Source organism: Lentinus tigrinus (assembly GCF_003813185.1).
Source record: "Lentinus tigrinus ALCF2SS1-7 unplaced genomic scaffold L226scaffold_15, whole genome shotgun sequence".
Taxonomy (NCBI): domain Eukaryota; kingdom Fungi; phylum Basidiomycota; class Agaricomycetes; order Polyporales; family Polyporaceae; genus Lentinus; species Lentinus tigrinus.
Window position 1 is genome coordinate 322,803 of NW_027137924.1, and position 14,451 is coordinate 337,253.

The window sequence follows — 14,451 nt, forward strand, 5'->3', positions numbered from 1 at the left end:
GGCTGGATCCCGCTGAGCAACGACCTGATAGGGTATACATAGGAAGTCGTGGCCGACGTGCGCGATGTATCTTGAGGTGGTGGGTCGTCGTTGGACATGAGAGTAGAAGAGAAAGCAAGCCAGGGGCCGCACGACGGCGGAGGCGGAGGCGGATGGGCAGGCGCAAGACCCAAAGTAATGTGCGATCGCGTCGTACAGTTGGCGCCCGGATAACCTGCTTTCAGATATTCCGGCTTCCGGCCCGCTGAAAATTAGCCCTTTTTAGGGGATTATATTTCGAAAGATTACTTTACAATAACTTTCCCACGACTAAGTGCGGGATAAGTACACGATCGGGGTCCATGTGCGCCCGCCTGCGTGGCAAGGCGGCTCTGCCGCGCAAGTGTCGATGTGGTGCGGCAAATTTCCAAGGTGAGCAACGCCCGACTTTCCCAAGCAGCTGGATGAACATATAGGTCGGCGGCAAGGATGAGGACAGTGCGCCGCGAGGTTGGATCCGTTCTGGAAGGTGGAGCATCAACCAGCAGAGTCCGCCCAATTGAGCTGCCTCTACGTTGTCGTCCCCTTTAAAATTTTGTCAGACATGCAAGCAGTCAATACTCCACCGCAAGAGATGTTGAGACGTTGGCACAAGTATCGCGGCGGCAGCCAGACTCAGAGGGACAGCATGGGAGGGAAAGAAGGGGGGCGCAAGGGTGTTTTGGTTGCGTGAGAGGTTGACGGCACTCGAATTCAGTAACTCCTGTACGTCAAGGTTTACATCTTGCGAATCCACGTACTGCACGTACTTTGCTATCAGCATCGACATCCATCACTTCTTGAAAATTTTTCCTCGAGGAGAGCTTCAGCATTCAGCGTTGGAGATTCTCGAGGTCGTACCAAGGTCGTGCGGGCGGCAGGAATCCGATGAACAAATTTAGTACACAGGCAAGTTCGGCCGACCACTCCGAGCCTCGAACGGAGCCTCTGCTCCCTTTCCTCCGTCTGCATGGTCGCGTGCCGTATCGGCACGGGAGAACATGACATTGATACGTTAGCATGAGTCGTGCACATTTCGCGACCAATGATCAGACGACCACTGATAGCAGTCTATATATCTCCTCTATGACAAACGCGACCTTCCTGTACCATTCGGTCTCCCCACTAGAGCCACGACTGCCGTTCACGACTTTTCATGATCATGTCTGACGAAAAGCGCGCTGCTGTTGCTGTTGCACCATCTGCCGACGTGACTCACTCGGTCCCTGCAACAGATATCGAGCATGCGGGCGTTGTAGATGACCCCCGGGCCTGGTCGAATGCACGAAAGGTACTTGCACCTCACCCGTACTAGATATAGTTCAGTAGCTGACAAGTTTGGTTAGTTGACTGTAGTTGGGACTGTATCCGCAGCTAGCATGATCGCTGGTCTCGGCGCAAACATCTACAATCGTGAGCACCACGTCTGGGGCAATACATGCTACGGGAGAATCGTCTCGTGAGATTTACGGGACATTTTCTCGCACAGCGGCACTTTCTCAGATCGAGGAGCAGCTCCATGCATCCAGCAGCTCACTTGCACTCAGCCTATCGTTGTTCATTCTCATTCAAGGCGGCGTTCCATTACTATGGAGTACCTTGAGCGAGTTCTGGGGACGAAAGGTGACATCCTAACATTCTGACTAGCACTGTAACGTCACACCTAACAATGTGTCCAGAAAGTGTACCTTGTCTCAATGGCCCTTTGTACGGTCGGGTGCATCGTCGCCGCCCTCGCAAAGACCATAAGCGTCCTAATTGGTATGCGATGCATCCAAGGTTTCGGGTATGGCACTTCTACACCTACTAGTATCAGACGCACCCACCTAATCCTTCCCAAGTTCGAGCGCGGTCATGTCGCTCGGCGCAGCCACACTCTCCGATATTTATGAGCCAGAGCAGCGCGGGACGATGATGGGCATCTACTACAGGCATGTCCACCACATTTCGCATCCACACGTCGATCGTTCGCTCACGGTGTCCTCAGTGCGCCCCTCCTCGGGCCCTCGCTGGGGCCCATCCTCGGCGGCGTGCTCACGCAAGGCTTTGACTGGCGCGCAACGTTCTGGTTTCTCGCCATCTTCGTGGGCGTGTGCTTCCTACTCTTCATTCCATTCAAGGACACCTTCCGCCGCGAGCGCAGCCTCACGTACCAGACAGCGCTCAAGAAGCGGCGCGCGCAACTCTCTGCAAAGGCTTCCGAGGCGTCCAGTATCTCGCAGGTGACCGCCGTCTCCCGCGTGATTCCCCAGGCGGCCGATGAAAAGACGGCAGACGCTACGGACAAGGATGTGATCGAACAGCTTGCGCGCGACCGGGACCTCGAGAAGCAGCAGTCTCCCCGTGCCACGGCCGAGACAGATGCAGCGCCCATGGACGACGTCAAGCTCTCGTTGGCGGACGTAAACCCCGCAAAGCCGATCATACATGTGTTGCGCCGGATGAACAACCTGGTCATCCTCGTGGCCTCAGGTAGGTAACGGTGTCATATCTTTTACAGCATGTTGAGGGCTTGTACTCACGAGCGACGCACAGGACTGATCTTCGGATTCAGCTACTGTATCGCGTACACTTGCTCAAGGACGCTGGCGAATAAATATGGGTACAACGCGCTGCAGATCGGGCTTGTTCTCCTGGCCTTCGGAATCGGTACGTTCGCATTTGCAGTCTCCCTCCCTCGTGAGTATCTGAGCCCACGACTTACCCTCATGTCATCTTTACAGGATCGCTCGTCGGGAGCGTATGCGGAGGACGGTACTCCGACCATGTCTTCCGGAAGCTCAAAGCACGTAACGGCGGCACGAGCCAGGCGGAGGTACGTCTCTATCTTTCATTCAATCCTAATTCAACTCAATGCCTTATCGCTCCCGACCATCCGGGTCTCGCAATTCTCGTGCCGGACAGATGCGTTTGCAGAGCACGATGATCTTCATGCCCTTCCTGCCGGTATCTGTCATCGCGTATGGCTGGGTATGCGAGCGTCATGTCCACGTCGCCGCCATATGCGTCATGCTCTTCCTGAGCGGTCTGTTCTCAATGTAAGTCCACGCCCTCAGCCTCTCGCCAACACTAGCACCACAGTCTGGCTTGTCACTGGTGCTGACATAACTCCCCATGCTTCAGCGCAATCTACTCAAGCACTCTCGCCTATATCGTTGACGCAAACAATGGTCGCTCTTCCTCCGCAGTAGCCACAAACAGCGCATTCCGTGGAGGCGCCGCATTCATTGCCGCCGAGGTCGCGGTCCCGCTACAAAACGCCATTGGGGATGGGGGCATGTACTCGCTCTGGGCAGGGCTCTTGGTCTTCTCCGAGCTGCTTATCCTGCTCGTGTGGTGGAAGGGTGGGGCATGGCGGGCGAAGTGGGAGATAAAGGAGCGTGGTATTTCTGGGTCATGAACGACGCCCGACAAAATAACTGTGGCCTTGCCTAGATCGCCAGCTATCGCCAACGACTGATGCTTCTTTGGTTACTCACTCTACTACTTTTAGATGATCCCTTAGACGACTTATAGACCACCATGTATCCTGTAGATTACATGCTAGATTCTATGAGCATCTTACGCTCTGAGTTTCAGCCGACCGAACGTTTTGATCTGTCAGGCCTGTGCGAGTTCCCAAGCCACTCGTAGAATACCGAATACGTACAGGCTCTGTAGCCTCGGGTTGCGGCCAGAGCCTCCTCTCAAGCTCTAGGACATTGGCATGCGTATAAATTCAACGATGGAGGTTTCAACAGACGCTCGAGGGTTCGGCAATCGCCATCAATGGGGAGAAGACCTCGTGGTGGCGATGACCTTGACCTTGCTTGGCAGAGCTCTCCGAACTTCGACTCAGTACTTCGAGTGCAACCTTCGCCAATTCCCATATCGCATTGTCCATGTTTTCTTCGCGCAATTCTACTGTTTGCGAACTCGACGGAGATCCTGCCTTGTGCTTCTTCGTCTGCAGCATACCGCTGCTCATGGGAACGCAAAGACCCTGCAGGAACATCCACCCAGGGACGGCATTGAGGCCCACGTCGTCAGAGCTGCATGTGCACAGACGAAGAGTGCCATCGGAGGCAGACCCGCGGAGGAGAATGCCTGGCGTGCTTTGGAACCCGCCACACCTCTCATGCCCCTGAGGCGTGTGTCCAGCTCGGACGACCATTGCTGATACTTCACGTCTGCGGCGAATCAACATGCAAATATTTCCGGAGCCTGCTCCCAGTTCATTCCTTATGTAGGCGTGAAGTTCCCCCGCCCAATCCACCTAGGTATGTATCTACTATCTTTGCTTCAATCCGCTGGTTCATTTGTACCTCGATCAAAACACTGATGCCCTGTACAGGATACTGCACTTCCCCGCCTCCTCAACTACAGCTGGTACCATGACAACCTGCGTCCGGTGTGATCAGAGGTATGGCCTTCTTCCCTGGTGCCTCAGGAATAATGAACCAAATCATCGCATGATAGCAGATGATGAGGGCTCAATGCGGCGGTATCAACATGCGCCACCGTCCCTGTGCATCCGGCAGAGGAGTTAGATCGTCCATGACATCAACTCGTCCTCCATGCAGTGCTAGCGTACTCGACGGCCCATATTGACGTCGCTGATCTGCGTTTGAACAGGTGCGTCCGTGGGCATTGTACGTATTGATCCTCTTGCTCGGTCAGGCCGGAGACGTCTGCGATCTCGTGGCGGGCTGGCGCGTTCACCGCCGCAACTGCTGCGGCTTCAAGCATCCTTGAGACATCATGTAAGATGACGCTTCACCGCCTCTCCTGCTCTCTTTTTCTACGTCTCGAGATGGCCTTGCTCAACTTGAACTCTACCCCTTACCCTCGGTTCTGCCCGTAATCTCTCGCTTCGACGAAAGCATGGTCCGGCTGGCACATTCGTCTCTCGCATTCGTTCTAGCGACAGCGGCTATATCCTGCATTCCCGGAGTGCACGCCGGCAACACAACCTGCGCCAGCAACCAGCTGGATTGGTACACGAGTGTAGTTGGAGAAACTCCTTGTAAGTGGACCTCTTGACATCATATCACTGAATACTATTAATGTACTGTGTCCCTAGGCGACACGTACCAACGTTTGCGACGCATCTGCAACCCAGACTGTAAGTATCGATCGAGTCACGCATGCACAGGTCTAATGCTAATGTCTTGCGGTAGATGAGGTTCCTGGATTCCGTCCGGACACGCCGGGCGATCAGTGCAATGACCAAGTCTGTGCGTGACGCGCTTCTTCAGCTGACGTACTAAGGATTTTCGTTGACAAACTCAGTAGCGGCGTGCTGTTGCAACACTGTTGCATTCCAGCTCAGCATGTTATGCATGAAGTGAGTGTTCGTCGAAGCGGCCGAGGCGATTCCCTTCTCATCTCTACTCAGCTGCCAGTACGATACTGTCAACGGGGATATAAGTTCCGGTATCGACGCAGGTATGGGTGATTCAGATCCGTCTTCGGAGTTGTTGCTAACTGTCCGATGTACTACAGGTGTGGGCGCATACAGCTTATACAAAGGAACATGTGGCGTAGGGACCAACCATTCGTGCGTTTTTTTTTGCAGACAATGATGTTGCATACGCTGATCTCCTTGTTCAGGCTCCCTACGGACGTTCAGAAGGCCGCGTGCAACGAGAACATCCGGTTGGATGACTTCCTGTACGGAGGTTGGGATGATGGCTCATGGTATGTCCACCCACTGGCAGTCATGACGCGAATATTGTGCTGATGCACGAATCTATGCGTAGGTTTTAGTGCGTAATTGTTCTAGAATTGCCACCTGGGTTACGAAACTGACACTTTGTGCCAGTATCTTCACTAAACAGAATGCCGCCAAAGATCACGCTGCCAATAATAACAATACCTTCACGCACTGCCCCGATCATAGCAGCTCATCTTCCTACTCCCCGACGGCTTTCTATCCCGGAGGTTCCAACGGCGCTGAGACGACCTCGAGCATCACCTCATCGGTGCGCGATACCTAGTCACTCTGTTTTCGTACGGTATCTTGACCTTGGTGTGTCCAGGATACATCTATTCCGACTACTATTCCAGACAGTTCGAGTAATACCACCCATCGTTCCAACGCCGGAGCCATCGTCGGCGGTGTCTTGGGCGCCGTAGCAGGGCTCCTTCTTCTTGGTGGACTCTACATGTTCTGGAGGGGACGACGAAACCGCAAGTCCCGGACACAGCTATACCCTAGCCGCCACACCAGCTATTCGAGTCCGATGTTGAGCTCTGTCTTGCCATCTTCAAGTATCGGCGCATGTGAGTACTCTGCATTGTTCCCATAGTAGGTTTTGCGAACTCACAATATAGTCAGTCCGCGCCGAATCCTTGAGACCAAGCTTACCCTCCGACGAGGGTGGCTCCTCGGACATGGGACATACGACAGAATCCTGGGGACGGCGTATGTCGTCCTACAACACTGATCTCGGTACCATGGCCTCCATGGAGTCTCTCCGCCACGAGGATGCTGGCCTCATCGAACTCTTCCGTTCCGCCTCTGATCGTCTTCCTCCGGCGTACCGCTCATGGGGAAATCAGCCGTATATGTTTGGCCCCGGAATGGAAACTCAAGATTCAGAATCGCAGGGGTACCAGGCCAGACAGGAACGTCGCAGCGTACGCGATCTTCCTCCTCCGCCCACTACTAGGACATATATGCCGGACGACCATGTCAGAAACATGCCGCTTGCCCCCTTGAGGAGGGTACCGACTAGAGCCTACTAACGAACGTCGAACACGAATGGCGTCGGTTCAAGGGACACTATAACATTGACGGTCGGCTCGTATCATACGCTTGTACTATTGACTAACTCATAATCATTCTAAGTAAGCTGCTCCGCAATATTGTTACCAACGCAATAGATGCGTTCATCTATTGTGTCATCAGACCTGGGTTATGAGCGCGATCCCACGTCTTGACAATTGTGATCGCAGCTTCCTTCCTCGACGCCGGTCGTGTAGGAAGGTTCCCCAACTCCGGTATGCAGGATGCACAATGATTGAGAGCGCGCTACTGCGAGTTCTGTAAAGCACCGTTCAGTCAATATCGCACTGGTTACATACTGCTCTAAGTAGCCCAGGGTGTGAGCCAAGTTGTACCTGGCCGGCACCGCTGGACACCGCCACTAGTCTGCATTTGCAATGCAGTGTTTCAGATCAATCCATCAGTCTGTACGCACTCCAGCCGCACTTCTCGACTCCCCTCAGCGCTGAATCAACGCCACTTCGCCGTGTATTAGGCTTGGCATGGACGGTAGGAAAGCCATGCATTCGCAAGGTCTTCAAAACTTTGAGATCTCACTGGAAGCACTGTGCGGTGAGTAACAATTGAAGATATGATGGCTTCATTAAAGGAAGAACGGTTGAGGCTCCCAACGACGATCGGTAACGACTCACCCGAGCGACGTCAATCTTGTTGCCGACCCTCCGGCCAGGCCCCACGCAATGCTGCTTGCGCGATGCTATGCTCTCGGCTATGGCAATTGGGCCAGGGCGGGCTCGTCAACATTGCTATCCTTTTCTTCTCCCCACCACCATTGCGTACCCTTCGGTAACTACGCACGTCCTGCTGCTCGAGTTTCTGGACGACAAACTGACGGCCATCCAGCTCTTCTAGCTAGCTGGGGTGGGCACCCCGATTCCCCCAATCACCACTTCTCCTGGATTTCTTTGTTGAACGTCCACCTAAGCCACCTCCTCCCGTCCTCGCGTGTCTCTTGGCTACTTCGATCACGATGCCTCGATGGCTCCGCTCAACCTTCCTCTATGCTTTTCTCACTCTCCCGCTGTGGTCCGAGTCGATCGGCGTATCAGCGGCCGACTATCTGAAGTGCGCGAGCGCGCAGTTGGACTGGTACACGGATGCCGTTGGCGAGACACCTTGTGAGTACTATCCACAGTCTACGTCCCACATCCTCTGTTCTCAACACTCGCCTCCGTCAGGCGAAACATACCAGCAATTGAGGCAAATATGCAACCCTAGCTGTCAGTGTGCTCGTCCAGACTCGACTCGTGATGTGGTGTGCTCAGAGCATTGCACGCAGATACCGTGCCAAAGTTCTTTCCGAATACCCCAGGAGACAGCTGTGATGACCAAGTTTGTGAGTGCTGAAGTTACTTCCTGCGATACTCTTCCTGAGCACTTTGCTTTGCAGCATCGTGCTGTTGTAATACGGTCGCGTTCGTGCTGAGCATGTTGTGTATGAAGTACGTCCTCTCCTTTCCCGTTTTCTCTCATAGTCCCACTGACATTCCACAGCTGTCAGTACGACACCCAACTCGGTGAGGTTGGTATCGACGCAGGTGAGCTCCACTGTTGGCGATGTCGATGTCGAAGATGGCTAAGTGGGACTCAGGCAAGGGAGCGTACAGCCTCTACGCGGGGAACTGCCACCCGCGAGCAGCGAACAAGACGTCAGTCTCACTCGTCTCGTGCATGGGCACCATGCTCACGTCTGTCCAGATTACCCAACGACATCCAGCAAGCAGTCTGCAACAAGGCGATCAAGATCGATCGCAACATATACGACGTGTTCTGGACTACGGAAGATTGGTGCGTGCATATTCCTGCTGCATGCACGATAACTTATTGAGAGTCTGTCTGGTCGTCCAGGTTCTAGTGAGTCACATATGCCTCTCTCCACATGGGCATCTTTTCATGCCCGAGCAGCGTATGGTCGAAGGAGAACATGGTCAAGGACTTGGCCGCGACGAACAACAACACCTTCACGAAGTGCGCGTCGACGACAAAGAACGACACTGTATCCACCACCCAGAGTGTCTCCGACTCCATCACCGCTTCCACGATGGACTCCTCATCCACCACCGCCCCTGCTGCCGCGAGTTCGTCATCATCATCCAGCTCCTCCAAGGTTGGACCCATCGTCGGTGGTGTAGTCGGCGGCGTGGGCGGCGCTATCGCCGCCGGTGTGATGGGTTTCTTCCTCTGGAGAGCTCGACGGCAGGCTCGAGGGCCCAAGCCACTGGACCTCACGCAGGAGTACCGCCCCTCGTCATACCAAGACAATGAGATGAGCGGTGTAACTCCCTTCACCGCCACAAGCGCATATAGTGAGTTCGCTCCGTGTCTTAGCACCTTGCACCTCTCCCGGTGAGCTGACTGCTCTGTACCCTCCTTCCAAACAGCTGCAGGTTCGAGGTACGACTTCGGAAGCCCTCCCGACTCCGCGAACTTTGAAACACATGCTTTGCTCTCCAGCCCCTCAGGCTTCGGCTCCGCCGGCGGTGTCACGAACGTAACCGCTGCCAAGTACGGACAACAACCTCAGCCCTGGAGCCAGGCCGGCTCCTCTGCTGGGGGCTATGACGACGAGAGGCACATGGACGGCGGCCCCGTCCCGTTACTCGCCCGTTCCAACTCCGGCAGGCTACCACCCGGGTACGGCTCCTGGGAGAGCGACTCTGGGGCGGCCGATGGCTCGGTCATGCCCGCAAGCTCATCCGCGCCCACGGAAGGCCAGTCTGCCGATGGCAGCAGCAGCGCCGGCAGCAGCGAGCCTCTGCAGCCTCTGCGGGCCCCGCAACAACAGTCGTATCCTCTGGACGCGAAGGTCAGGCCACCTGGGATGTGACGAGCTGGTTCTCTGGGCATCGATCGCGACTCTGTACATAGCTCCCGCTCATGTGTGGACGGTTTCTCGGATGCTTGAGCTGTGTTCTATCTACCTTCTCTGCATGACTTGATGATCGCATATATTACATCCATTTGCTATGCCTGCCGCTGGGGGATCCTACTCGTGCGCTACAACACAACGGGGTATGTACTGACAGTTCTTGTGAAATCTAAAACTTGACCTCGACTGGGGCATGCCTCACGGCCATGTCCCGCCCGATCATTACGCACTGGTTTTTCGGGATCAGCTCCCAGTCCTCCTTTCGGAACGTCGTGGGCTCGCTGGCGATGATCACATGGTCCCCATGCTCGTCCTCGCCCTTCAGGTTCTGCGCGCCGTTGTCAACGCCATCCAGGTCCGGGTGCCCAGGGAACTTCCTGTTGAGCGCAACTCCCGCGCGCGTCGAGAGATAGAGCGACGGAGGATGCTCGGTCTCGTGGTTCCTGAACCGTATCGCAAGGAGCTGCTCCCCATCCGTTATGGCCAAATTCAAGCTCGACGGGTCCGGCGTCCTCCCCACCTTGCCGAGGACCTCCTCCTGCAACTGCAGCACCTTCGTCACCGCTCTCTCCAGGCACTCCTTCATCTCCTCAAGCGGGTGCTGGTCCTCCCACACCGCCGGGCCCTTGCGCTCCTCGAGGTACGTGAAGAACAGCGCGGCAAGCATCTCCGAGTCCGTGGTGCCCTTCACGCGGACGTGCGCCTCGTCGGAGAGCTCGAGGGCCATCGCGCGCTTGATCTCGTCAAAGTGCGCGACGACGCCGTTGTGCATGAACGCGTGCCGCCCGAACGCGAACGGGTGGTTGTTGTACGTCGTGATCGCCGTCGCGCCCGACGCGGCGCGGATGTGCGCGAACACGCAGTGCGCGGTCGTGTTCGCGGCGATGCTCTGGAAGATCGGGTCTGCCGTGGGCTGCCGGAGCATCTTGTAGGTCACTGGACGCGGGCCGGCGCACTCGCCAAAGCCTGCTCGTGCGTCGGTGTACCTGGGAGTGATGGTCATCAGCGCTTCGAACCTTTGACCATATGCACAGCTTTCAAACGTCAGACGGGTCCGCTTGATATCGGACTCTCACAGGATTGTGCAGCTAAACGGCTTTATGACGACCTCGCCACTCACCAGACAACACCAAGCCCATCAAGGTTGAAGGGGCTATTACGGAGGCTGATCTCCCGTTTTGTAGTCCCAGGGTCATAGTGGAAGAGATAAGGCAAATAACGATCGTGAACTTGTTTCGCGATCGCATGGTCGGGGAGGATTAGCACATCCTCGAGGAGGCAAGGCTCCGTCGTTGACAAGTACGCGAACCACCTGCACATTGTGCTCCTGTCTGTGCAATGACGTCGTTTGATCAGTTCGAGCGTGGGATGTAGGCGGAGATATGAAGATACACACCTCCTAGGCCAGAGATACGCCCGTCCTTTATATCACCAGCAGGGGTCGCCGCGTGTTTAAAGCGGGCGGGTCAGGTGTCGTCGACGTATGGGTTCCACCGCTCGCTCGTGTATTTATATATACCGCTCTCCTTCAGCTCCTGAACATCGTGTTGTGAGGGACCTGAGCTGAGTGATGTCATACAAGCCCACGTCTATCCGGCAAGAGCGTTGTATGAACATACGATAGCCCTTGTCAGGGTCTGCGAGTGTTCAAACTTCATACATCGCACAATCGCCGCCCTGCGCGATAGATGCGACTCGATTCGAACTTGGTCGATCGCTCAAGGCAAGTAAGACTTTCTCCGTCGTGAATGGGAAACAGACGCGAGCACTGATCCGCTTACCAGGGGACCACGCCGATAACATTATGAAGGATCTTCTTACGGTCATAGGAAGTAGTATTCGACGGACCTGTTCAGGCGTGCATGAGAGGTGCAGTACAGCCAATAAGCTAACAGGAGATGGAATTGTAGAAGATGATGATGGGAGAAGGCTTACTCGGTGATCTACACTTCCACTGCCAGGTCGCTCTGAGCGATTACCCGGTGAGTTCATGCGCTGGCCAACGGCAAGCGTCTTCAATCTTGGGCAGACGTTCGACCGGCTAGCACTGCCCACCTTGACCTGCCTTGACGTAGTCAGAACAGCAGCGAATTTACGTCAAAGCCGCTGTTTTACAGTAAGAGAACTAGCAGCGACCATCTGGAGAAATGTATAAGATCAAGCTCACTGCAAGAGATCTGATTCATCTGAATGTTGGATGGAGTTCGACAGATGTAGGAGACGTGCCGCTGCCCACTGTCGGCATACATGAAGAGTATATGCATGGAAGCAGGCCTGTGGCGAATCTGCGCGGGAGGTTAACCGGCTGGAAGCGGTCCGGGCGTCGGAGACGGGTACTGTACGGGTGGCCAGAAGCGACGCGTCCGCGGTAAGTACGACGGCCGCGTTCACGGCAGCACGTAGACCTCCCCAGGGGGTCCATATTCGACCGCTGCCCGCATTGTACTTGGGCTTGTCGGTGGTCGTTTAGTCTGTCAAACAGGCACAGTCCACTGCCATCTCCGGCGTGAAGACACGCGGCGACGCTGGGCGTGGCGAGCGTTGGCGCCTGGATGCGAATGTGGTTTCCATGGCGGCGTGGTTCTTGCCAGCGCTCCTCCTCCCTCGAGGCGTCGACAGGATCTGTTAATGCGCTTGCGGTTGTATGTGCATACGACCGCAAGAGAGCGACGTTTATGAGAAGAGAGGCTGGTGGGGATTTTGGGAGGAGAAATGGCGAAAAATGATGATCAGAAGAGGATGATGCAGCGACGGGACCAAATAAGCGCCACTTGAGGAGGGCGGGAACACAGCCTGGCAGTTGCCCTCGCTGTCTTGGACCGACCGCCGTCTGTGTCTGTTTCGTACAAAACCTCGATCTGCTGGGAGCGACGTCTCGGGCTGTACGGCATTCTCTTCTCACTTCCTTCCTCTGCCCTCCATAGCAGCCCCACGCTCCTTGCTCCCTCCCTCCCTCCAGGCGGACGCGTCCCGCCGTCCTGCTCGTCAGCGCATCGCCCTCAAGGTCTTCGTTCTCCCCCAGCAACAACAACAATATGATCTTCTCTAACGTTCTCCTCGCCTCTCTGCTTGCTTCTGCCCTCCAAGTCGACGCGACTCGCTCGTCCTTCCACTCGTCCCATGCCCGCCGGTCTCTCGCTATCAAGCGCGACCTTGTTGCAGACCTCCTGAGAGAGCGTGGTCTCGGTGGCGTTCTTGGTGAGTGTGTCACCACTTCGCTATCCTCTGTCCTTCGCCTCGGTTTCGTCCTCCATCGTCGCCCAGCCCGTTCGTCTGTTGTCTGCCCTCTCTTTCCCCACCTTGGCCCGCTATACCCCCGCGAGCGACCGCCCGTCTCTGCCCCCCCCCCCCCCCCCCCCCCCCCCCCCCCCCCCCCCCCCCCCCCCCCCCCCGTCGCTGCACAGTCCTTCAGATGCCAGTCGCTCTAGCATGAACCGTAGCAAATGCCACACCGAGCCGTCGCTCTCCCCATCTCGCCAGCGGCGGGATCGTCCCCTGCAACATTCACTCCCCCATTCCATTCCTCCCTTCATCCTTCAATGGCTGCCTGCGGCCCCGAGCACCTCGCATTGCCAAAATCGCGTCGAGGGGTTGCTGCAAGCGCTGTCTCCGTGCGCGGCGATGTCGCGACGCCCGTGTGATCATCACCGAAACTGTTGATCTTCATGCGGGATAACATCTCATCGCGGGCTCTTCCCCATCCCAGCACGAGCCATGCCCAACGTGGTTCTCTGCTGTAGCGTCGCCGTTGTTGGCGCCTTCAGCTCGTCCGGCGACATTACCCCGTCGCGCTGCGGCGTAGTTACGCGACTGGGCGCTTGTTCGATCGCCACCGATCACTTCCCATTTTTGGCACATCGCGCCTCACAGACGACGCCGCAGACGTCGTTTCACGGCAATATGAGAACGTCTCTTCACCGGTGCCAAACGGGACTTATTGGGGTCTTACGACCATCACTCATCTACTCTGGAATATGCTCGGCGTTATGAGGAGCATATACCGGGGCAGGTGAGCTCCGTGCCCCGGAATTGTCTCCGTTCTCAAGCCGAGACTTTGTTCTCTTCAGTCGCCATGCGCTGTGCACGAGTGCAGTATAGCTGACCCTCTCTCATAGGTGACACCGGTGACCTCCTCGGTAGTCTCGGCGGGGATCTTGGGGACATCCTGGGTGACGCCACCGGTGGCCTCGGGTCCGCCATAGGCGACCTTGGTCAGCCTGACCCGACGACCTCCTTGGTTCCCGCAAGCTCCACCAGTGTGTCCTCCTCAGCGTCGGACTCTGCATCAGCGTCATCAAGCGCATCCGCGTCTACTTCGGACTCGGTATCTGCATCAACGACGGACTCCGTCTCTGCGTCGACGACCAGCTCCGTCTCGGCATCGACAACAGACTCGACGTCAGCAAGCGTCACCGATACCCCCACATCGATCTCCACCACCGACTCGGTGTCCTCGACGACCTCCTCAAGTGTGGACCCGTTCTCCTCGTGGCTGTCCTCGATTCTCAACCCCCAGCCCACGAGTTCCGACTCGTCCGTGATCGCCTCGACCACCGATGCTCCGACCACGACTGACGTATCATCCACTTCGGACGCGGCCTCAACGACTGACGCACCTTCGACGACCGATGCAGGATCTTCCACTGCGGCCGCATCGGACTCGGCCTCATCCTCAAGCACGAGCGTAGATCCTCTTTCCTCGTGGCTGTCGTCTATCCTCAACCCGCAGCCGACGTCGAGCGACTCGTCTTCATCCGCAGCCGTGACGTCCGACTCCGCGAGCACGTCTGACTCT

General features: G+C 56.3%; 5 protein-coding genes across 5 annotated transcripts; 4 read left to right on the plus strand and 1 right to left on the minus strand.

Moving 5' to 3' along the window:
• Positions 1-1,004: 1,004 nt before the first annotated feature.
• On the plus strand, positions 1,005-3,563 carry L226DRAFT_613742 (vacuolar DHA amino acid exporter). The gene is made up of 10 exons (XM_067686539.1): positions 1,005-1,309; positions 1,365-1,431; positions 1,508-1,641; positions 1,698-1,804; positions 1,860-1,949; positions 2,006-2,490; positions 2,554-2,667; positions 2,742-2,833; positions 2,923-3,056; positions 3,142-3,563. Exons 1-10 carry the CDS (start codon positions 1,175-1,177, stop codon positions 3,416-3,418), a joined length of 1,635 nt encoding a protein of 544 aa, XP_067534529.1. The 5' UTR covers positions 1,005-1,174; the 3' UTR covers positions 3,419-3,563.
• A 985-nt stretch (positions 3,564-4,548) lies between these two features.
• On the plus strand, positions 4,549-6,827 carry L226DRAFT_91823 (uncharacterized protein). Its single transcript, XM_067687336.1, has 12 exons — positions 4,549-4,760; positions 4,881-5,023; positions 5,081-5,122; positions 5,178-5,234; positions 5,293-5,344; positions 5,396-5,445; positions 5,503-5,557; positions 5,611-5,697; positions 5,760-5,765; positions 5,822-5,981; positions 6,039-6,282; positions 6,338-6,827. Exons 2-12 carry the CDS (start codon positions 4,882-4,884, stop codon positions 6,745-6,747), a joined length of 1,305 nt encoding a protein of 434 aa, XP_067534530.1. The 5' UTR covers positions 4,549-4,760; position 4,881; the 3' UTR covers positions 6,748-6,827.
• A 930-nt stretch (positions 6,828-7,757) lies between these two features.
• On the plus strand, positions 7,758-9,614 carry L226DRAFT_571854 (uncharacterized protein; the record flags this gene model as incomplete). Its single annotated transcript, XM_067684606.1, has 10 exons — positions 7,758-7,905; positions 7,966-8,007; positions 8,067-8,123; positions 8,178-8,229; positions 8,282-8,325; positions 8,379-8,436; positions 8,486-8,575; positions 8,636-8,641; positions 8,693-9,093; positions 9,169-9,614. The coding sequence occupies 10 exons, from the start codon at positions 7,758-7,760 to the stop codon at positions 9,612-9,614; spliced, it is 1,344 nt and encodes a 447-aa protein (XP_067534531.1).
• A 110-nt stretch (positions 9,615-9,724) lies between these two features.
• On the minus strand, positions 9,725-11,028 carry L226DRAFT_535861 (N-terminal nucleophile aminohydrolase). The gene is made up of 2 exons (XM_067681000.1): positions 10,777-11,028; positions 9,725-10,642 (listed from the first exon to the last, which is right to left on the minus strand). Exons 1-2 carry the CDS (start codon positions 10,974-10,976, stop codon positions 9,826-9,828), a joined length of 1,017 nt encoding a protein of 338 aa, XP_067534532.1. The 5' UTR covers positions 10,977-11,028; the 3' UTR covers positions 9,725-9,825.
• Positions 11,029-13,280: 2,252 nt separating this feature from the next.
• On the plus strand, positions 13,281-13,757 carry L226DRAFT_91975 (uncharacterized protein). Its single transcript, XM_067687337.1, has one exon. It carries the CDS (start codon positions 13,371-13,373, stop codon positions 13,644-13,646), a length of 276 nt encoding a protein of 91 aa, XP_067534533.1. The 5' UTR covers positions 13,281-13,370; the 3' UTR covers positions 13,647-13,757.
• Positions 13,758-14,451: the final 694 nt, after the last annotated feature.